At 43.7% G+C, this 21,075-nt stretch overlaps 1 protein-coding gene across 5 annotated transcripts in view; it reads left to right on the plus strand.

Annotated features, from left to right (window-relative positions):
• PTPRM (protein tyrosine phosphatase receptor type M) overlaps positions 1 to 21,075 on the plus strand; it is a 765,589-nt gene that overhangs the window by 510,625 nt on the left and 233,889 nt on the right. For all 5 annotated transcript variants that reach the window (XM_032602620.1, XM_032602624.1, XM_032602619.1 and 2 more), the window contains one exon: positions 17,494 to 17,626. In XM_032602620.1, coding sequence (XP_032458511.1) covers positions 17,494 to 17,626 — 133 coding nt within the window. The remainder of the gene's footprint in view (positions 1 to 17,493; positions 17,627 to 21,075) is intronic.

Consider the following 21,075-nt stretch of genomic DNA (forward strand, 5'->3'; position numbering starts at 1 on the left):
CAAAATTGAGTTATTTGTAGTGAGGCGGATGGACCTAGAGTCTGTCATCCAGAATGAAGTAAGTCGGAAAGAAAAACAAATACCATATGCTAACACATATATATGGAATCTAAAAAGAAAAAAAATTGGTTCTGAAGAACCTAGGGGCAGGACAGGAATAAAGATGCAGACGTAGAGAATGGACTTGAGGACACAGGGAGGGGGAAGGGTAAGCTGGGACGAAGTGAGAGAGTGGCATGGATTTATAAATTCTACCAAATGTAAAATAGATAGCTAGTGGGAAGCAGCCACATAGCACAGGGAGATCAGCTGGGTGCTTTATGACCACCTAGAGGGGTGGGATAGGGAGGGTGGGAGGGAGACACAAGAGGGAGGAGATATGGGGATATACGCATATGTATAGGTGATTCACTTTGTTATACAGCAGAAACTAACACACCATTGTAAAACAATTATACTCCAATACAGATGTTTAAAAAAAAAAGAATTCAGTCATTAGGCTCATAAAGTGTTGTACTGGAGATAGTTGCTTGTGTCTGCTATGAAATGTGTGTGGAAATAGGTGGAGGTTTTTTAAATTAATTAATTATATTTATTCTGGCTGCGCTGGCTCTTAGTTGCAGCGTGCGGGATCTTTTAGTTGTAGCATTCAGACTCTTCGTTGCTGTGGGGAAATAGTTTTATCTACTACTCCAGGGGCCGTATTGTATGTCTCTTTATACTTTCCACAACCTGCCACTCAGAGCTGGGCACGTGAAAGGTACTCAGAGACCAGCTCTCATTTTCCGATGGAATGAATTCACTTCTAAAAGGTAAAATGGTCTTAAAGGTGCGAACTAATTTCCACACCACTTTTTTAAAATAACATCCCCCCGAGAGGGGCTCCTGACTGTCACGCCGTCAGGACTGGGTCTCCAGGAGGTACAGAGTGTCACGTGACCAAGTGTCCCATGGGCCTCCGATGGCCAGCCTCCTGTCCGGCACTTCCAGGAAGGGCGTACAGTTCAGTTCTGATTAAAATAAGTCGCAGCATTTCAGTCCCTGAAGCCCTTAGCTGTTGTGGCTGTGCTCTGCGCTGCTCCACGAGCATCTACTGTCCGTACTTTAGGAGGCAAGCTTCCCTCGTTCATCCTTCACATTGAAGACCCTCTCATCTCCTTGGAGAGCTTGATGGGTAATGAGCTCTGCGTTAAGAGATGAGGATTCAAGGAAGTGTAACTTCTGTCTACCATCTTTGTTAGGACCAACATAAAACAGTTCGATAAATAACCCACTTCAACAAATTTACCAGTTTCTTGAACTCTTTGTAATACGATAAGTGCATAATGAAATAAGTTAACTTATAATCAGTCGGGCTCTAAACGTACTATCCTATTATTCCCCAGTCATGGAGCCATAGAGCTTCGATTGGACCTTTTGAGAGCATTTTGGGTGAAAATTAAGCAAAGAAAATGCCTCCTTTAGGCTTCCTTATCAATTAAAATGCCAAACTCTTTATTGAAGCCGATAATCAATATATTGGAAATAGTGGCTGAGTAAGACCTACCATTTTCCAACTAGTTAGGTGTCCTGGCTTTTTTCAAATGCAGTATCCTATCAGTACAGAGGATTAGCAATTCACATGCCCCGTCTTGGGCCTTTCTTAGTAAAGAGGGAACAGGGTATCGGTGCTGTACATTTCAGAGGCCAACATGGGCAGTTAACGTGAGGAGAATTTGGTTGGAATTTCAGCATCTCTTATAAGGGCTGCTTGAGGATTCTAAAATTTCCTTTTCATCGAGAAGAATATAAAGTGAGGGGAAGTTTTTATTCTTCCTGCAACAGCAGCTGAGTGCCTTTTAACGGGCTGTAGTGTCACTGGTAATTTATTGCCCTTTTTTGTTCTTTTATGTGTTGTATTTGTCATTTTGCTGTGGTAGTTTCATCTATAAAATGGTATATTTACAAGACAATGGTGAGAGGATACAGGCCTGCCAGGGAAGATTCTGTTCCTTTCTCCTTGTCATTTTTGGAAGGAAACACTGAGTCAAATGCCAAGCATTTAGTTTCAGAAGTAATATATTTTAAAAGATATATATTACCCTGAAATAGTGTTGTTTTCCATTTTTACGACACAAACTTTAGAATTTCTGTGTAAAAGATTTTCAGTGTAAGAGAGCAATTTAATTTTTCAGTATCCTTTTGTGTTTTCTCTTTCTATCAGCAGTGTGATAAAGGAAGATAAAACAACGTGTTTAACTGTCTTTTATTTGCTTAAGGCATAGAGCTTCCTGGCTTGAAAAGCATAAATTGAGATTTTATATTTTAGGAAATCTACCTTATAATTTTGTTATTAATCTAGTGCATTGTGCATATCCAAGAGGAATGCTGAAGGTAAAGTTTTGAGCTTAAAATAAACTAAAATTTGGGTAAAATGTGCAAAATACTGGGAAAAAGAATGCCTGCAGTTTTAAAATATAGAGATTTTGCACAAAAGATTTTATGTCACTGAGTTAAATTATTCTTGCCTTTTCTGTAAGGAATATATAGTATCAATTTTATAGTGAAATTATATTAATTCATACTTGATATCAGTTAACATGGAAAAGGCCTGGATATTTTTTTAAATATTTATTAAAGCTGAGTGACAATACCTGTTTTACTAGGTGTTTCTTTTTACCTCAATGGCTAGCATGGAACTAGACAACATTGTAGCCATTCACTGACTATTGTTGATAGATACCAATTGTGATACTTTGGTTTTCAGCATTTTACTTGCTTTAGAAAAACGTGACTACCATTTAGAACATAAGGCATCAACATGAATTCCAACAGCTTAATGTCTAAGAAACCAGTGAATTCCACTGAGAATTTGTAGGCAAAGGGCCATGTCTTACTGCTGTGCATTTTTGGTTGACTTTGAACTGCTTTCCCCTATAAATAAGTATTTTTAGAATACTGTAAAATGCTTAGTATTTGTGAGAGGTTGTTGTTTTGTTTTGTTTTATAAATTTATTTATTTTTGGCTGCGTTGGGTCTTCATTGCTGCGCACGGGCTTTCTGTAGTTGTGGCGAGTAGGGACTACTCTTTGTTGCGGTGCACGGGCTTCTCATTGCAGTGGCTTCTATTGTTGCGGAGGCTCTAGGCACGCGGGCTTTGGTAGTTGTGGCTTTCAGGCTCAGTAGTTGTGGCTCGTGGGCTCTAGAGTTCAGGCTCAAGTAGCTGTGGCACACAGGCTTAGTGACTCCGTGGCATGTGGGATCTTCCCGGATCAGGGCTTGAACCTGTGTCCCCTGCATTGGCAGGCGGATTCTTAACCACTGCGCCACCAGGGGAGTCCCTGTGAGAGGTTTTTAAAGTGTTTATGGGTGTGAGCCAGTGTACTGAGTCAGAATGGAAAAGAAGTCAGGACTTCCTCCAGCATCTTAACAGGGCAAGATGTTGAGGAAGCAAATCAAGAAAACTTCAAGGATAGATGTAGCATAGACAAAACTCTTTTCTGGAGAAAGAATTCTTATTTTAAATACTCTACTGACCTTATATGAGAATCAAGGGAAAGGTCCAGGACCAAAACAGAAAGTTGAAAAAGTACAGTCCTTTCAACCCAGATGCCTCATCTTATTTGCCCTTTTGACAATATCAATGTCAAAACTTGTTCATCAGTGTCTCCAGAGGGCTGACGGGGAGGCCCAAAGTCTTTAAAAAGATTGACTTCTGAAGTTCTAGCATATTCAAATCCCCCCCCACAGGCACACGCAGGCACATATGTACTGCTTGTAGAGTTGTCATTGTTTTCATGTGAGAGAATCTTGGGTTTGGCTTTGAATGTCTGATTCGTTCTCAGGCCACGGTTTTTCTAGCTTAGGAACCATATATTCTTAATCAAATAACCTGTCTCTCTCTCTCTGGAAAGGTTGCCCCAAGGGGAAGGGGGAAAGAGGGGTCGCTCTCCTTTGTGGAACTGTAGCCCTTGTCTAGCTGCCTTCCCATCTCATATGCTTATCAGACTGGAATCCAGGGCTTCCAGAAGGGAGTATCACTTTCCTTGGTGGTGAATCATTTAAAACATTATTTGCGTTAAAAATCAGTAGATCACAGAGCAAAAGGCAACATTTACATGCTCCATTCAAAAAAAATAGAGCTACGGGGGCTTCCCTGGTGGCGCAGTGGTTGAGAGTCCGCCTGCCGAGGCAGGGGACACGGGTTCGTGCCCCGGTCCGGGAAGATCCCACATGCCGCGGAGCGGCTGGGCCCGTGAGCCATGGCCGGCCGCTGAGCCTGCGTGTCCGGAGCCTGTGCTCTGCAACGGGAGAGGCCACAGCAGTGAGAGGCCCGCGTACCGCAAAAAAAAAAAAAAAAAAAAAAAAAAATAGAGCTACGGACTTCAAAGAAATTTGAAGCCAGTGGTGGGCCACTCAGGATAAAGTCCAGATTCAAGCTTCTGCCTGTCTTCTCCCGCCTGCCTTATAGGGACAAACGATGGGAAAGTGCTAAGAGTCGCAGCTACCCTTGATCAGCTCAGAGGGAACAGTGAAAGCCCTCCAGTTTAGACTCCGGATCATCTTCAAAGCCACACTCCCTAGGGCCATTTTCAAACATGTCAGACAGGAATCTGGGCGTGGATTTAACAGGGCAGTTCTCAGGGAACCTCTGGGTCCCAGCGTACAATTCAGAAAGTATTTGCTTTAGATAAAAGGTAGTGAGCTCAGGTCCAGACTTCTTGGGCAAATCTCTTAAACTCCAGAACTCAGCTTCCATATCTGTAAAACGTGAGAATCTATTTCTTAACTTCACAGGGGGCGGTGGGAGAATTAATACAGTAACACGTGTAAAGGACTCTCACGAAGCTGGCTGCGGTCAAGGCAGAGGAGTTGGCAGTTGCTGGTAACTTCTTTTGTGGCTTTGTTGCTTGTTGTTGTCCTGATAGAGGATTGTTTATGGCTGTTAGGGCTTTCAAGCAAACAACGTAATCAATGCAGGCCACCGCCCCTCCCAAGCTTGAATGTCGACCCCGCCCTTCCTAGAGGTTCAAACATGAACTTCCCAGAAAATGAATGGATTTCTTGGTGCTAGGTAGGGTGTTATCTACACGAACAGCACGTGGCTGCTGGGGTCTCCAGGAGCACTGGAGCGTGAGAGCAATGTGATTGTTTTATTATATGTCAGGACCTGTGATGAATCTCCCACAGATGATCTTTCCCACTTACCTGCCTTTGGGATATAAACAGCATCAGCAGGACCCAGCCTGTTCTCTTGCCACTGGCAACAATGGTGATGCTGCTACTGATGGAAAAAAAAAAAAAAAAACACTGCATTTTCAAAGATAGCTGCTTTATTTGAAGCAGTAATAACCCAAAGCAGTGCCTAACCTAGTGTGCACTTCCCTGTAGCCCAGCGCATGGAATAAAACGCCAGGCTTTCTTTTGTGGTCCTGGCCATTTGGGGGTTCGTTCATTCCTTCCTCACTGTCGTTGGTTTAGATGTGGACACCTCTCTTTGTGTTTGTCCCTCAATTACACCGGTTCTCAAGGGAGCACGAGACGATGTGCTTTAATAGAACTCTGTTGAGAGGGATGATAGATTATCTCATTGAGGACCTTTTTCAGACACTGGATATGAAGTTGGAAAAATATAGAGTGGTTTGTAAGGGAAGGAGAAGCAACGTAAGTTTTCTTCAACATGTTGTTTTCATTCAGAAGAGTGAATAACTATCTCTGAGAAACAGTCTTTGAAAATCAGCCTGGCACCTGCCCGGGAATTAATAAATGGCATGTGTTCGGCACATCTATGAGAATCTCTGATGAGTTTTCCCATCTCCTCCAGTAAATATCCAAGCAATACATCACTCTAGCCATGTAATTGATGTTCAGTTTAATCTGTATAATGTACTTATTGGTATTGCTAATGATGCAGTTATTAATTATGGTTTATTATTAATTACAACAGTTTACTCAAGTTAGAGTTCTTGGTCAAAACACATTATCAGCATACCAGTTTTCTTCTGGGATTTTTGCCTAGGTGCTGTCCTTGCAGTCGTTTAATTTTGTTCTTTTTTACTCAAGATTATATCTAACTTCACAGTAAACGTGACAAAAAAAAAAACATTGTGGGGTATTACCAATTTGGTGGGTACTTCGTGTATGTCTTGGAATAATCTCTTTAGACATTGGCATATATTTATATATAAATACGCGTGTGCACACACACCCCCCACACCAGAGTGATTTACATGTGTCTTTTAGCCAGTTTAAAGGCTTAATAAAGGGAATTTTCAGATTTCTACCTTATTTCTTCTCTGAGTAACAAGGAAGTTAGAAAATGCTTCTAAAGTAAGGTCATAGGAATGATATAACCATTTTATTAAATAAAATTACTCATAATAATTGTAATCATATTAGCATTATCTTACAAGTTTCTCCTTTTTTTTTTTTTTTTTTGCTTTCTAAAAAGTCCCAGACCATTGTAATTATTCTCCAGCAGAAATTTTGACTCGTTTAAAGACTTCTAAAACAAATTCGACATATGATCATGAAGAATGGTCTACAGCTACCTAATCATTACAAGTATTGAGTTCATAACACTTTATTCTTGACAGATACTCATTTCCTGTCTCTCTGATATGTACCCAGTTGACTTTCTCATCATTGATGGATATATATCTCACTGTTTTGATGCTGGAAATATCATATTTTGCCACTAGTATTTATTTCCATGCTCTTTCTTCCTAGTAATCCCATTTTATCATTGATGAAAGTTTGGTCAGTAAATTTACTGGCAAAGACTTTTGTCTGTCATCAGCATACTGAGGAAAGCCTTCTGTGCCCTGGCTAATCTCCGGCATGGTCCCTGGAGCCAAGGCTCAGATGGTCCTTCTTCCTCAGCATGTTGTTCTTGATGGCCATGGAAGGTCATCAGAAGGCAGCCGCAGACCCCACTCGTCTTAGTAACCCCCCGCTAAATGCCAGGGATCGGTGGAGGAAAGGCCACAAAATCGGACTTGTCTTTACACTTCTACTTTTTCCTCTTTTTTCTTTCCTTTTATACCCATCACCCTATGTCTGAGAACTTTAACGCAAATGGAAAAAGAATAGGTCGGCTGTGAAGAGAGTACAGATGAGAAAGACAGAAAAATTAAAGTGAGACTTATTGGGAGAGAGCTTTGATTCAGCGTGAACTGCGGGCACATAATAAGATGCTGGGCCAGGTCACGTGAGGGCCGAAAAGTAAAACCAGCTTTGTCCCAAGGAACGCATATTAGCATGTAATATAAAGGACTTAGCAAAATAACTGAACTCAAGGTTGAAAATAGTCAAGAGGGGTAAAAAGAAGGTGCTATAGCAGTTCAGTAGGAGAGAGAATACTTCCTTCAAAGGCACAGGAACAGTGCTGGGCTAGGTGGCCTTTGAAGGACGGGTAGGATTGAACCTATGAAATGTGAGTAGGGATGGGTCCATGGAGAAGGAGTGGCAGGACCAAAGGGGAGATGTTGCATGTGGGGGGCTGGGAGAGACTGAGCATCTCCGTTTGGTTGGAACCCAGGTAGATGCAGGAAGGTAGAGAGAGAAGAGGCATGAAGTTAAGAAAGGGGCTGGGAGCTGGTTCATAGGAGGCCTGGCTGCCTTTTGTAATAAGCATTAGGAGGCTTTTGGGTTTTTTGTTTTGCTTTTTAAATGAAAGAATGGCATGATTAGGGCTCTTCTTTAGGAAGATCAGTATGGCTGGAGTGTCTAAACGGCTGGCTGGGATGTCTCCTTAGGAGTCAAGAGCAAAATCCAGAAGAGAAATGAGCCAGGTCCATGGCAGTGGGAAAGGAGATGAAGAAAGTATAGCGTTTTTTGAATTTTTAGACTGGGCAGGGAGGTAAACTGACCTAATGTCAGGTGACTGTTCTTCAACCTGAAGGTAGAGTAAATAAATCTCCTTTGTAATATATTTCTTTTTTATGTGCTGAGGGTCAAAATTTCCTTTCTGGACAACAAAATTCATTTCCTTGCTCGGAATTTTATTAAGTACATGCTACATTCTAGGCACCCCAAGGATACAGAGAGGAAAAAGGGGCAGCTTTTCTCTGCAGGAACATGGACTCCTGCCTTTGTTTAAGCCTATACATTCAAAAACATTCTACTCACGTACACAGATGGCACGTGGTCAACGTTCTCTTTTAAAACTCCCCCTCTGGGGCTTCCCTGGTGGCGCAGTGGTTAAAAGTCCACCTGCCAATTCAGGGGACACGGATTCAAGCCCTGGTCCGGGAGGATCCCACGTGCCGCGGAGCAGCTAAGCCCCTGCGTGTACCACAACTACTGAGCCCGCGAGCCACAACTACTGAAGCCCACGTGCCTAGAGCCCGTGCTCTGCAACAAGAGAAGCACTGCAATGAGAAGCCGTGCACCGCAACAAAGAGTAGCCCCCGCTCGATGCAATCAGAGAAAAACCCGCGCGCAGCAACGAAGGCCCAATGCAGCCAAAAATAAAAATAAATAAATTTACTTAAAAAAAGAAAAAAAAAACTTCTGTGTTTTAAGACTTTCATTCAGGAAAGACTTATCAGGTGACCAGTAGGTTACAGACATCAGGTTAACGCTTACGAGTCACAAGTGGGTGAGAAATAGTACTTCCTCTTGGGAAGCTCCAGACCAGCCGTGGCACCTGCTGGTCCATCCTTGGTTAGATAAGTGCCCTTTGCCTTTTATCACAGTCCTTCTTTTCTACCCTGCCGATCATGTGTGTTTCTTTTCTTTGATTCCCTTTCAGCCTTGACCAGCACACTGTATGCTGGAAGGATCGCAGGCATGTTACTCCTCTGGTCCGGTTCAGAACCACAGTGATCCGGCCTCTCTTGTCTGGACTTAGGCCTGGGGCGTCCTTACCCCTCCATCTATTTGTCTTATTTTCCTTGCAGGATTTTAACTTCCTTATGGCTTTGTTCTGCACTTTGATTTATCTCCACCTTTTGTTAGGCTCTCCTCTTTACAACTAGTCATGATGTTTTAAACTGGAGTCTTGTCCTCCAGAATGTCAGCCGTAACCACCCGAGTGATTACTGTGTTCCTGGGGGAAGTGGAGATGCAGTGAATCCCGTGGGCTTCAGGGTCACACCGGGATCCCGAGTGTAGCGCCCACCCCCCCATCCCCACTCTCATGTCCCTTCTCACTGGCTTGAGACAAGCCCCTCTTCCTGACTGCTTCTGCTGCCTCGGTTTCCCCATTTGTAAAATGGCATTAATTATACCTCATGGTGTGATGTTAAATAAAGGTTACGGAAGATACCTGGCACACAAAGTAGGTCTTCACGAAGATCAGCCTTCTTCCTTTCCATCTAATTTAGTAGCACCTGGGCAGTTGATCAGCGTACTTTAAATTCCTTTACAATTAAGAACACTTTCCAATCCCTACTAACTCTGGGTGATCATATAACCAGGGTTTGATTCCACCAGGTTTGCCTTTTCATTGTGTCAAAGGATCTTTTAAAATAGTGCAATGAAGGACGTTGGCTAAATGATAAAGTAAGATATTAATATATTAGGAGGTATTTTATAAACAACCACCCAATTAAGTATTTTTCCCATTTTGCCATAGTCTGTGAAAAGCTTCCTCAAAGATATTTAGGACCAATGGTTCTCTGGTTGGATTTTTCCTCATGTCGTGTAGAGCATTACCTAGGGCGGAACATACAGATTCCTGGGTCCAACCTCAGACCTTCCATCCGGAGTCCCTGGGGAACCCAGCCATCTGCATATTCAAAAGCTCTTGGAATGATTCTTGAAGTCTCTGTAATGAGAGAACTTCTGTTCTAAAATATATTGAACAGAATGATACAACTAATGTAAGCCTTATTTCTCTTTTTTGCGGTACACAGGCCTCTCACTATTGTGGCCTCTCCCATTGCGGAGCACAGGCTCCGGACGCACAGGCTCAGCAGCCATGGCTCACGGGCCCAGCCGCTCCGCGGCATGTGGGATCTTCCTGGACCGGGGCACGAACCCGCGTCCCCTGCGTCGGCAGGCGGACTCTCAACCACTGCACCACCAGGGAAGCCCAAGCCTTCTTTCTTAAATAACTACATTGTTTGAGGAAAATTATATGCTTAGTAAATGAGAGTCAGGGGATGATGTGACCCCACTTTCTGCTGAGACCCCAGGAATCCTCAGTACGTCTCTAAGGGTCCCTTTTTGTGTGTGTGGCTCATTGGCCTGTAAAAAGACATGTCACACCTCTGCAGGCAGTTTGCTATACCCTGTACACTTTTTGAACCTCAGAAATACGGATTTTTCTAGCAAGCACATAGAATTTATTAGGTACACTTACTTTTTGATAAGAGAGTGAATGACCAATTTCAAGCAGCAGAAAAAGCTGCAAGGGTCTTTTGCAAACAGTTACTGCTTTGTGCAGGATGCTGTGTGATCCTTTCTCCCACATAAATGATTTTTGAGAGCTAAACATAAGCATGACCCAAGACACAAAGTATGGAAAAAATGTCAGGGACAGTTGGTTTTTATTTTAACGCCTTCAAAGTTTAGTTTTAAACAAACTGTTGGAAATGTCCACTCTTAACTGATAACATCCTCAAAATCACCCACTCACACTTCCTTTATTGATTATTCAGTTCATATGAAAGGTGAACACAGTTGATGCCTTCTTATTGACAAGCTGTTCACTCATTTTATTACTTGACAGTGATTTGAGAAATGCAGATGGAAAAAATAAAGCCATTTCATCAGACCAGTAACGGCACTAATAATTCTCTGGAAACTTCCAGAAAGTAAGTTATAAGGGTTTGATCATCTTACCCACAGGCTGTAGGCCCCATCAATAAATGAGAGCAGTAACTGTCATGAAATTAGAATAAAAGTTAAAAAGTAGATTAATTTTTTAGAGATGGTATATATCAAACAATCTAGCATCTCAGTTTTATATGAAAAATTATGTTTCTGATTATTAGTTGTACGTCATACATGCCCTGCATGCCCTACGGTGGAAATGAGGTACAAAGGAAGAATGGTAAATTCAAAAGCATAATCAGGTTACCAATAATACATAAAGTGTGAACGGAGATTATTCCAGGGGTACTGACTGACTGTGCATTCCCAGAAGGAGAAACGATGATGTACAATTTAAACGAAAAATCTTGGAGATGTTTCGTGATTGTATGTAATGTTAAGGTACAGCTGGAAAAAGCAGACATAGATAGCGAGGAATTCTAATTTTTCTGAGCAGCAAGACATGAAAGAACTGACAATAATCTTTAAAACCAGGGTGTTGCTGTTTTTAAGAAAAAGAAAAGACCTCTGCAAAAGGTGAAAAATAACTATGAAAATTATTTGAAATAGACTTTCTATTCCATAAAGTCATAAAAATGCTAGTCCAGAGTGGCTGAGGCTTCCCCGATGGATACTTTAGAATATCTCTGGGGACCAGTGCTCTTTGAAACACACTCGGAGAAACAGTATTCTTACATGTTTCCACAGCTTCCATTTTGTTTTTTCTCATAAGGTTTCTCAACCTCCTGTTTCTCCTTTCAGCAGCTTCCCATGGTTGCTGTCCCCCGACTCTTTTCTCTCTTTCCCCTCTCAAATACCAGAAGTGGAATTTTGGTATTTGATTTTGCATGTTGTGAGAATGAAGTATTTTGTTGTCTGAATTCAGTGCAAGCGTTGAACCCAAACACCAGATCCGCCATCAGGAAGCGGGCCAGGTATTTCCATGAGTGCCACCGACATCCGCCCAGTGCCTGGCGCTCTTAGACCGGAGGGCACCATGTGCGGCCAGTGGGGTGCCCTCCGTGAGCTCCTGCATCCTTGCAGTTCCCATCACCCACTTGGACCAGACATTGGAGGCCCCTGGCCTGGGTGAGGCAGTAGCCTTCATTGCTCTCCAAAGGGAACGTCCTTCTTTCCTCCAGTTGGGTTTTGAAGCTCACCCGTGGCACCTCTCGTGGCCTCTTGCAGCGGGCACGGAAGGCTGAGGTGTCACTCGTCTTGCTCATCTCGAGTCCCGTGCAGAGCCTCTTTACAGGACCTGGAGCATAAAAGGAGCTGTTTATTTGAAAACTGTGAAAACCAAGATCGGCCGCATCACAGGGATGGGCATAGGATGGCTCAGGCAAGGGGTCCATCCTGTGTCCATCCCAGGGATGTCACTATCGGTGTCCATCCCATCTGCTCACTGGGATGGAACTCGGAGAAGAGCCCCTCTCTGCCTTTTCTCCTCCTCCCCCCCTTCCTCATCTAGTTGTGAGCAGGGAGGAGGGGCCCCAGCTCTGTGTTCCTGGATAAACCTGCAACCCCACCGAACCCGCACATGTCCGTCACCATCTGCCTTGAGATCATCCGGATTCATCTCATGAGGCCCTTTTTCTCAAGGAGCCTGGGTGTCCACCTCCCCCTTCTTCCCCTAGACCTTCGCCCCCTTATCTCTCTGTACGACTCTCTCCAGGTCCATCCCTTCCGGCCCCTTCAAGGTCACTGCTCCAGCAGCCATCTCCTTTCCCTCCTGCGTCATCAACTTTTCCCTCTCTCGGGGACCATGCGCATCACCATTCAGAATGCCCTAATTTCTCGCGTCTTAAGGAAGAGAGCTTCCCTGGATCCCACACTCCTCCCTGGCTCCGTGGCGATGCTCCCTCTCTGCCTGTATCACACTGACTTCCTCCCTCTCCTCACCGATTTCCCTCCTCCCCGCTCCCTCAATCTGCCATTCCTTTTCGTCTCCATTACTGGTCCCTCCTCGTGACGCACCCTCTCTCTTCACCTCCCAGGTGCCCTCCTGAGTCTCATGGCTTTAAAGACCATCGTTTTGCTGGCAGCGCCCCAAATGTTCACCCCAAGTCTAGACCTCTCCCCTTTATGCCCCACAGCCTACTTGCGATCCCTTTGGGTGTCTAGTATCTCAAAACTAACTTGTCCAAAACCAAATTCCTGATTTCCCCACCTACCCTTCCACACCTGCCCCTCCAAGTCCTCTGCATCCCAGGACATGGTAACCCCATCTTTCCAGTCACTCCTCCCAGAAACCTGGATGTTGTATCAACACACCCTCCATCCAGTTCATGGACAAATACTGATGGCTGGACCGTCAAAATAGATCTCAAGTATGACCGTGTCTCACAACCTCCACTGCCATCTTATTCCAGACCATCCTAATCTCTTGTGTGGATTATCGCAATAGCCTCGTAACTGACATACCCGTTTTCACTGTTGACCCCCGACGGTCTGTTCTAAACACTGCCACCAGTGACCCTGGTGATCCTACGTGATCCTGTTGAAAGCTAAGCCAGATCACATCCCTCCTCCACTCCGAATACCCCCGTGGCTCCCATCTCGTGCAGAGGAAAAGCAAAGTCCTTCCAGGATCTCTTGAGGTGCCCCCAAGTCTGTCTTTGTGCCCCCCACTTTCCCCGGCATATCCAGTCCAGTCACACCTCAGTGTTTCACAGTCTCGTCTTGTAGCTTTAAACTTTTTCTTTCCACTGTCCTCCCTGGGTGTCAGCATACCTCACACCCCTTCCTCTTTCTGGTCTCTGCTCCCATGTTATTTCTCAGTAATTCTTCTCTGATAGCCCATCTTGGAGCTCAGCGGCAACCGCCCTGCCCTGCCATCCCCACCCAACACGGGTTTCTCTGTAGCACGAGCACCGATGGACAACCTGCACAGTATCGTTTACCTCTGGGTCTGCGTCCCACAGGAATCTAATTTCCACAAGGAGAGAGGCTTTTGTTTTACCCACGTGCTCACTGCTGTGTTTCTAGAACAGCACACGGCACATCGTTGGATGTGCAATAAACTCTTGATGTATAAATGGAGAATATTACTGATTTCCCCCACAGTCAAGGGCAGCCAGCCCTAGTCACCATCGTGCAGAGGTTCTGGGTAGCCACGCCCCCCTCCTTTCCGTCTGGAAAGGCTTTCCCTTTGCTCAGGAGAGGAAGACCTTGCCCTGGGGGCTCAGCCACTCCAGGCAGCAGGGATGCCTCCGTGTCCTTCTGGGCTGGTGTCCGTGGGTCTTCGGGAGAAATTTATGCAGCCCGTTCAGTGGTCAGAACTGGGCCCAGACCCTCGAGCCAGTGGCTGAGTACATCCAGTTCTCAGCCTGAGAGCTGCTGTTACTGAACTTAACGTCCAACACTGGACCAAGACGGACAGTTTCCTGCCAAGTTGAAAACCAGCCAAACACTGCATTGGCTAATCGCTCCCTTTCTTTTGAGAGTTTTCACGTTAGACATTATATCTGAAACCTTAAATAATGCAGGCTCACTGGAATACCATCCTTTTTTTCAAAAAACTTTTTTTGGTCATCGAAACAAAACAACACACCCGGAGCTGTCACTGGGAGTCAGCAGCGTGGGCATCTGCGGAGATGATGTTCATTCTCCTTCCCCCTGAACGTTTAGCTTATTTATCATCTTAGTGAATACGTCCAAGCCTAGATAATGCCCACTGTGAAATGCATACATTTGAATTTATTCTCTTTAAAAGGAGCTACACGTGCAGTAAGCTCTAAGCAGGATGCACAGTAGAAGAGAATAAAAACACCTTTCCATGAAGAATTAGAATTTATACCAAGAAAAAAAGAATAAAAGTTTATACCGTGAGATACCCGGCAAGAAAATAAAACGGAAGGGGAAATATTATAACAACTGTCTTGCCAAGCAGTTTGTAAGTGACACTCTTACGGGCGTAGATTTGGGTAAAGGGGGAAAACAAGCTATCATTGCAATCCCAAATTATCCTCTGTCTGAGGCTGACTGACAGCTCACAAGCACATGTTTCCAAAGCAAGAAACGGGGAGAGAAGAGCATCCTGTGGGGGAAGGACGGAAGGATGTCCATCTCAGGCCGGGATGGAGGGCAGAGCTCACGGAGAAGGCAGGGATGGTGTGTCCCTGAGGGAACCTGCAGTGAATGACACACCTTAGCGAGATTTTCCCGGGGTCGTGACTCATGTCAGCCCAACTTGTGTTTCCCCAGAGTAGTCCTAAACCCAGACACCTGAACGAGCCCCTTCACCCAGGCCCCACCACGGTGAGCTGGTGGCCGTACCTTTCAGGCAAAGGGAGGGTCGCGCACAGACCTGCAGGGCAGCCCTCCTCACGTTTTATCAGTCGCTCCCCCATTTTGCATGATTGCTGCCATGGTTACCTTGCACCTGTGTCCCACAGAGATTGAACATTTCATTTTCTTGACCTGCAACGTGAAATGAGTTAAAAGCAGGTGCTAAAGAATGATGATCCTGACCTTCGCTGGCTGCATGGCGATGTGCTTCCTGCAGGGAATGAGGGGCCGCAGGGCTGATCTCTTTCCCTGACCCAAGGATGGGTAGGGTCACTCCTCACTTCTCACAGAGCTTAGGAAAAAGGCTAAAGCACAACGTAGCTAGTCGTTTAGGTAACAGAAGCAAACATGTGACCATTAACAGGACGCTCTTCTCTTATGGAGTGTTTACAATGTATGAGTTGAATCCTTGTAATTTTTTAAATTAAAATTTTTAAACCGAATCCAGTTTTTCTAAATCATTTCTTCCCTGAGTGTTGTATTTACTGGAATAACTTAGTTACAAAAAACTTAGAGAATCATTTATTTAGAAAACATATCTGGAGAACTTGCATTCTGTCCCTAGTGAGGTAAATGGAATGGTCCCCAATGTGCCAGCATTTGGAAGAATAAAACCAATTAGATTTTTTTTTTTTAAGTTAAGTTTTCAAACTGGATAAAAAAAAAATCAGAATTGAAAACCATTGGACTTTTTGTCAGTTTTGTGAATTTGAAATATGTTATTTTTACATGAATGGCTTTTTTCACCTTTTATTCATCTTTTAAAACATACACAATGAATCTTTAGATTTTTCTTAGCAGTTTATTCAAAGTAACAGTATCCTCCAAATCTACCACTTGGCTGTATGTTCCAGTGGCCTGTTGTAGTGGTATACTTCAGATGTTATTATAATAAAAAACAGTAAATATTTTCAGGGTTCATTTGGACAACTGTTTGAGGGATATTCTTTCAAACAAAATAACAGAACATCCTCCTGAAGTGGTCAGAAATGAAAATGGCCCGTAAAGAGTCATTATATCCGGCAGGGTTTGTATTTAATAAGGTGTGATTTTTCACATCACCACTGCTCTCCTTGCAACCGTTGCTTTGATTGGAAAGTACACGTGGGGTGGAAACTCGGGTGATCGTGGCCCTCCGTCTCCTGCCTTGTGTTTCTCCCCGATCTTGACCAGCTCCGTCTGTCTGATGGCCACGGCCATGTTCAGGGTGCAGAGTCTCATATAAAATCTTAATATGAATAACTTTTGAAAGAAACATTTATATGTTCCAGTGGAAACAGATGGAAAGTTACAGCTTGACACCCTGCTTCTCTGCGATGACTCATCTTAGACTAAGCCCGGCCTGGAGTGCACAGGAGACAGTGATGGTTAAGTTTTTCAAGAATCAGATGAAGCATGAATGCAAAACCCAGTGGAAGAGTAGAAAGGGCTGGTACCATAGCCAGTGTTGATTTCATTTTTACCAACAAAAGCAAGAAGAAAATTCTAACATGAGAAATTTGGGCATAAAATTCCTGCTTTCCCAATGACCTGTCTCCCTAGGGAGGGGACGTGATGGCTCAGATGCCAAGGACTGTCGTGCTCTGATTAAAAAGGGAGAAGCCCTTCAAAAGTGGATTCCGTTTAGTGAATTGAACATTTCACTCCTAATATTTTTCATCCTGAACTCATTTAGCAGAGGAAATGGATATTTCATCAGACACAGACTTGACATTCCATCACATTATACTGTAAACAGGACAGATAGTGTTTTGAAACTGGGAAAGCAGGAGAGCTAAGACAGCGGCCACTGGAAGGCCCTGGTTATCTCATTTAAACAGATACGAAATGTGGGTGCCAGTAGTGTGATCATCGTCCGCTTCCCACTTTGTGAATAAATTGCTTAGAAGGAGTCTTTTGCCTACCAGATGTGACCTAGATTTAGATTTTCAAAGGCAAGGGGGAGAAAAATCTCTATTGTGTTAAAAAAACAATTGCTGGTAAAATGCACAGTAAGTGAGCTTATCTCTCTTCTCCAGGTGTTTGGGCTAATATTGTTATGGAATTACTGCTTCATTTATGAAAAATAATTGGGGAAAATGTTCCAGCAAATCAACTTTGGATAAAGGCTGAGGATGTCTATTGTGTTGGTAGCAAGTTTCTAAAAGGCAGAAAGATCAGGGAGCCCAGAGAGATAATAAAAATATTTTAAAAACTGTGTTTGAGAAGAGTCTCTTATAAAAGGGTCAGGCGTGGGTGTGCTTTCCAACTTGTGTTGGGGTTTAGTGAAATAGGGAAGAACAATGCAAACAATTACATTCCTTTCAGTGCCTGTGAAAGCCGTTGAAAAAAAATCAAGGCTCGTCTGCCTGCTAACTCTGATAAGTCTTATGACTCTGTTAAATGCAGCAAAGTTTTAAAAAGCTAACATTTTTATTCTCCCTTACCCACCGTGTCTTCTTTCTCGTTTCCTCTCCCCTTCAGGAGCTGCCACTCCGAAACCAGTCCCAGAACCCGAGAAACAAACAGACCACACAGTCAAGATCGCAGGAGTCATCGCTGGCATCTTGCTGTTCGTGATTATATTTCTTGGAGTCGTGTTGGTCATGAAGAAAAGGTGAGCTCCCGGCCGTTGCCACCCATATGCTTCTTGGCCCGCTGGTTGCCAAGAGGCTTCTTGTGTGTGAAAATACTCAGTGACTCATTTGGCTTTGATGACCGAGATACATCTGTGGCTCTGGTTGTTCCTATTTTGCATCATAAAGCATTCAAGGTTATGGGACAAAATTTAGGGTACATGGCTATGATTTTGGGTAAATTTGCAGTTTCTCATGCCGGGTCAACATAAGGATCATGTGTCTTCCCACAAGTTGGTACATAAAACTTGGCAGAAGGAGTAAAATCATTTATTCACCAGCAAATATTTAGTATTTACTAGCAACAGACTAGGTCTTGAGGATATGAGAAAAAAGACTTTTCCTTCTCATTATATTGAAGATTATGGCGATGACAGAATTTACTGGGCCCATGTTATGTGCGGGCACCATGTTAATATCCCATGAGAAAGGGACTCTCAGAAAGCAGCTGGACAGCAACGCAGGGCATGGACACATAAGAACAAGAATGGTAGCATGTTGGTTGTTATAAGGATGTTATAAGGTTGCCAACAGATATGGCTATAATAAGCAATCTTCACCTCTAATACGTGAAAAATAGGCAGTGTCTTTTGTCTTGTGGAAATGAGTGAAAACTTGCTTAAGAATACAATGTTCAGTTTATATAGAAATGATCAACATAAAATATAGACAGCAAGAAGTGAAAAGACAGATTGTCCCTTTTTTATGTAGTTTAAAAACAATTATAAACAACAGGGTCCTATGTGTAGCACAGGGAACTGTATTCAATATCCTGTGATAAACCATAATGGAAAAGAACATGAGAAAGAATATGTGTATACATGTATAATCGAATCACTGTGCTGTACACCTGAAACTAGCACAGCATTGTACATCAACTAGACTTCCAGTTAAAGAAAAGATTTTTAAAAATGATGGAGTGTGAGTAAGGTTACGACAGAGGCGTCGGCAAAACCAGGTCTTGGAGGTCTTGTCTGGTCATCTAAGGAGCTGGACCTGGTCGTAAAAACCACTGGTGGCATTTAAGCAGGTAGTAATGTGACATGCTTTTGCTCTCAGAAAGATCACTCTGATGTTAGGGTTGAGGCCAGCAAGGAGAGAAGGCGGCTGGAGTTAGGAAGACCAGCAACTTCAGAAGCATAAGGAGCTACGTTGTAGTAGCCGTTTGCAGGCCGATCTGAGGGAGATGGCGCAAAATAGGAAGAACCTCCTTGCTGCCGTGGCAGTTGGTGGGGGTATCGCCACTCCCCAGATGTGGAATGTGTAGGAGGTGGGACACGTGGGGCGTGAAGACGGGGAGCTCAGCGCTGCACTTTTTAAGTTCACTCTTCCTGTAACGTGGAGTAGACATGACCACTGAGCAGTCAGATATGCTGGTGTGGGCCAGGAAGAGTACTTTCCACAGTCAGAGTCATCCATCCACATACGTCCGGCTGAAGCTGGGGCTGGGACAAGGGCACTTAGAGCTACTGTCGAGTCAGAAGGAGGTCAGGGATGAAGGTAAACCCTTGGGTCACAGCAATATTTAAGGGGGGAGTTAATATCCAAATGTGTATACATACATATACATCTTTCCTGGCTTCTTCCTTTGTTTTCTGGTAACTGGTCTAGTTAGGCCTTAGGACAAACAGCTGCTCTGTCCCAGCTCATATGTGACTAATTGGTTCCCATCATTTCAGCTACTCCTTCCCGCTTGTCATCCATCCTCTCTTCCTTTCTCTTTGCTCACACATCATTTAATTTCTCTCCATTTTTTAAATCTTTTTTCTTGTGTTGAGAACTCTCACGATCTCCTCTCTTAGCAGCGTTCAAATATACAGCGCTATAGTGTGGTGTATATATGGTGTTACTAGTATAGTGATATTAACTGTAGTCCCTGAGCTGCACATCCCATCCCCAGGACTTGTTTATCTTATAGCTGGGAGCTTCCTCCTCCTTTTTCATTTCTCATCTCTCTAGCTCTCTTTTCTTTACCCTTCTCTGCTTCTCTAGCTGTCAGTCCCTTTATTTCTTTCTCCCTTCACATCTCTGTCTCTTTTCTTCCTTCTTCTTCTCCGTCATCTCTCATACACTTTTTCCTGGATGTGCTTTTTCTCTCCCCACCTTGGTGTTTATGTAGAAAGCTTAGCTGTGGTACCAGTGGTTGGTACTTTTTTTTTTTTTTAATATGATCCGGTATAAATTCTAAGCAGCACTAGGCCCTTGTACGCCTGGATATTCAAGCTAAACATTTTGGAGAGTTGATTTTTAGCTGTGGGAATGTGTTGGATTTTTGTGTCATCTGGCAAGTTCTCTGTGAGGAATAGCCTGAAACTACAAATCCAGTTGCCCTCGTGACCTTAGCTAAATGTTAATTCACCCTCCAAGCCTCTGTTTCTGCAGGATTAATTCATTATTCCACCTTGGACTCTCAGGCAGTCATGGAGGTTGTGTTATAAATTATGCATTTGAAGAAACTGCCCATGGTAACATATGGCCTTGATACAAAAACTCATATCAAATTTACATGATTATTTACTAGATAATAACCTTAAAAGGGTTATTTTCACAGCATGTGCCACTTGTGTATTTGCTTTTCCTGAAATATAGAATATGCTCCCTTGTAAGGCAAATTTGCCAATATACTATGCCTCTAAGTACAAAACTTGTAAGATTTTGACCTGAACAGTCACGTGGTCCAAACTGTCCTATTTAATAGAAATTCCAAAACCTTCTAATTGTTCAGGGTTTTCTCCCAAAATTTGAGTCTAAATTTTAAAAGTTGTATTTTTAAACAGAACCGTTAAAATATGATAGTAATCATGAATAAGTAGCTTGATACATAACAAGCTACACTGTTTGGTTAGCAACAGGGAGTTTAGATTTGGAATTCCTAGACCTGTGTTTTAACTAATTTTGTGATTCTGACTTCCTCTGGGCCTTAGTTCCTTCATCTTTAAGTTGAGCAAATTACACTCCCCGATCTCTGAAGTCCCCCCCAAACTCTCCGGTTTTCTGTTACGCGGCAGCCAATGGTGACACGACTATGCAGTTGCTGTCCTGCAAGTGCGGTGGGGGCTCCTTACTCTATCTCACGCTGTAAACATACACAGTTGCTTCTCCAAAGCTTGCTTTGTGCAGCAGATTCAGGTCTCCGTGTGTTGGCCGGTGAGGGGTTCATCTTTTAGCCACGCGTTTCCCATTGTCACATAGGAGGCACTCAGTTAAAAGGCGAGTAGTGGGGAGATGCAATGAGAGAAGGAGGGTGGGCAGGAAAGAACTGGCTTTCAGTGTAGTGCTAGTCGTGTTTGCTTGTTCGAGCCTGTGCTAATCAAACTTGCAGGCCCACTCCTACCCAGGCCAGACTCTGGGTCGCCAATGCGAGCACATGCCATGGGTCATAAGGACATCCTGGGCCCAAGAGAAAGTGTGGGTGAAGCAAATGCATCAG

This window comes from Phocoena sinus, chromosome 14 (genome assembly GCF_008692025.1).
Source record: "Phocoena sinus isolate mPhoSin1 chromosome 14, mPhoSin1.pri, whole genome shotgun sequence".
NCBI classification, from domain to species: Eukaryota; Metazoa; Chordata; class Mammalia; order Artiodactyla; family Phocoenidae; genus Phocoena; species Phocoena sinus.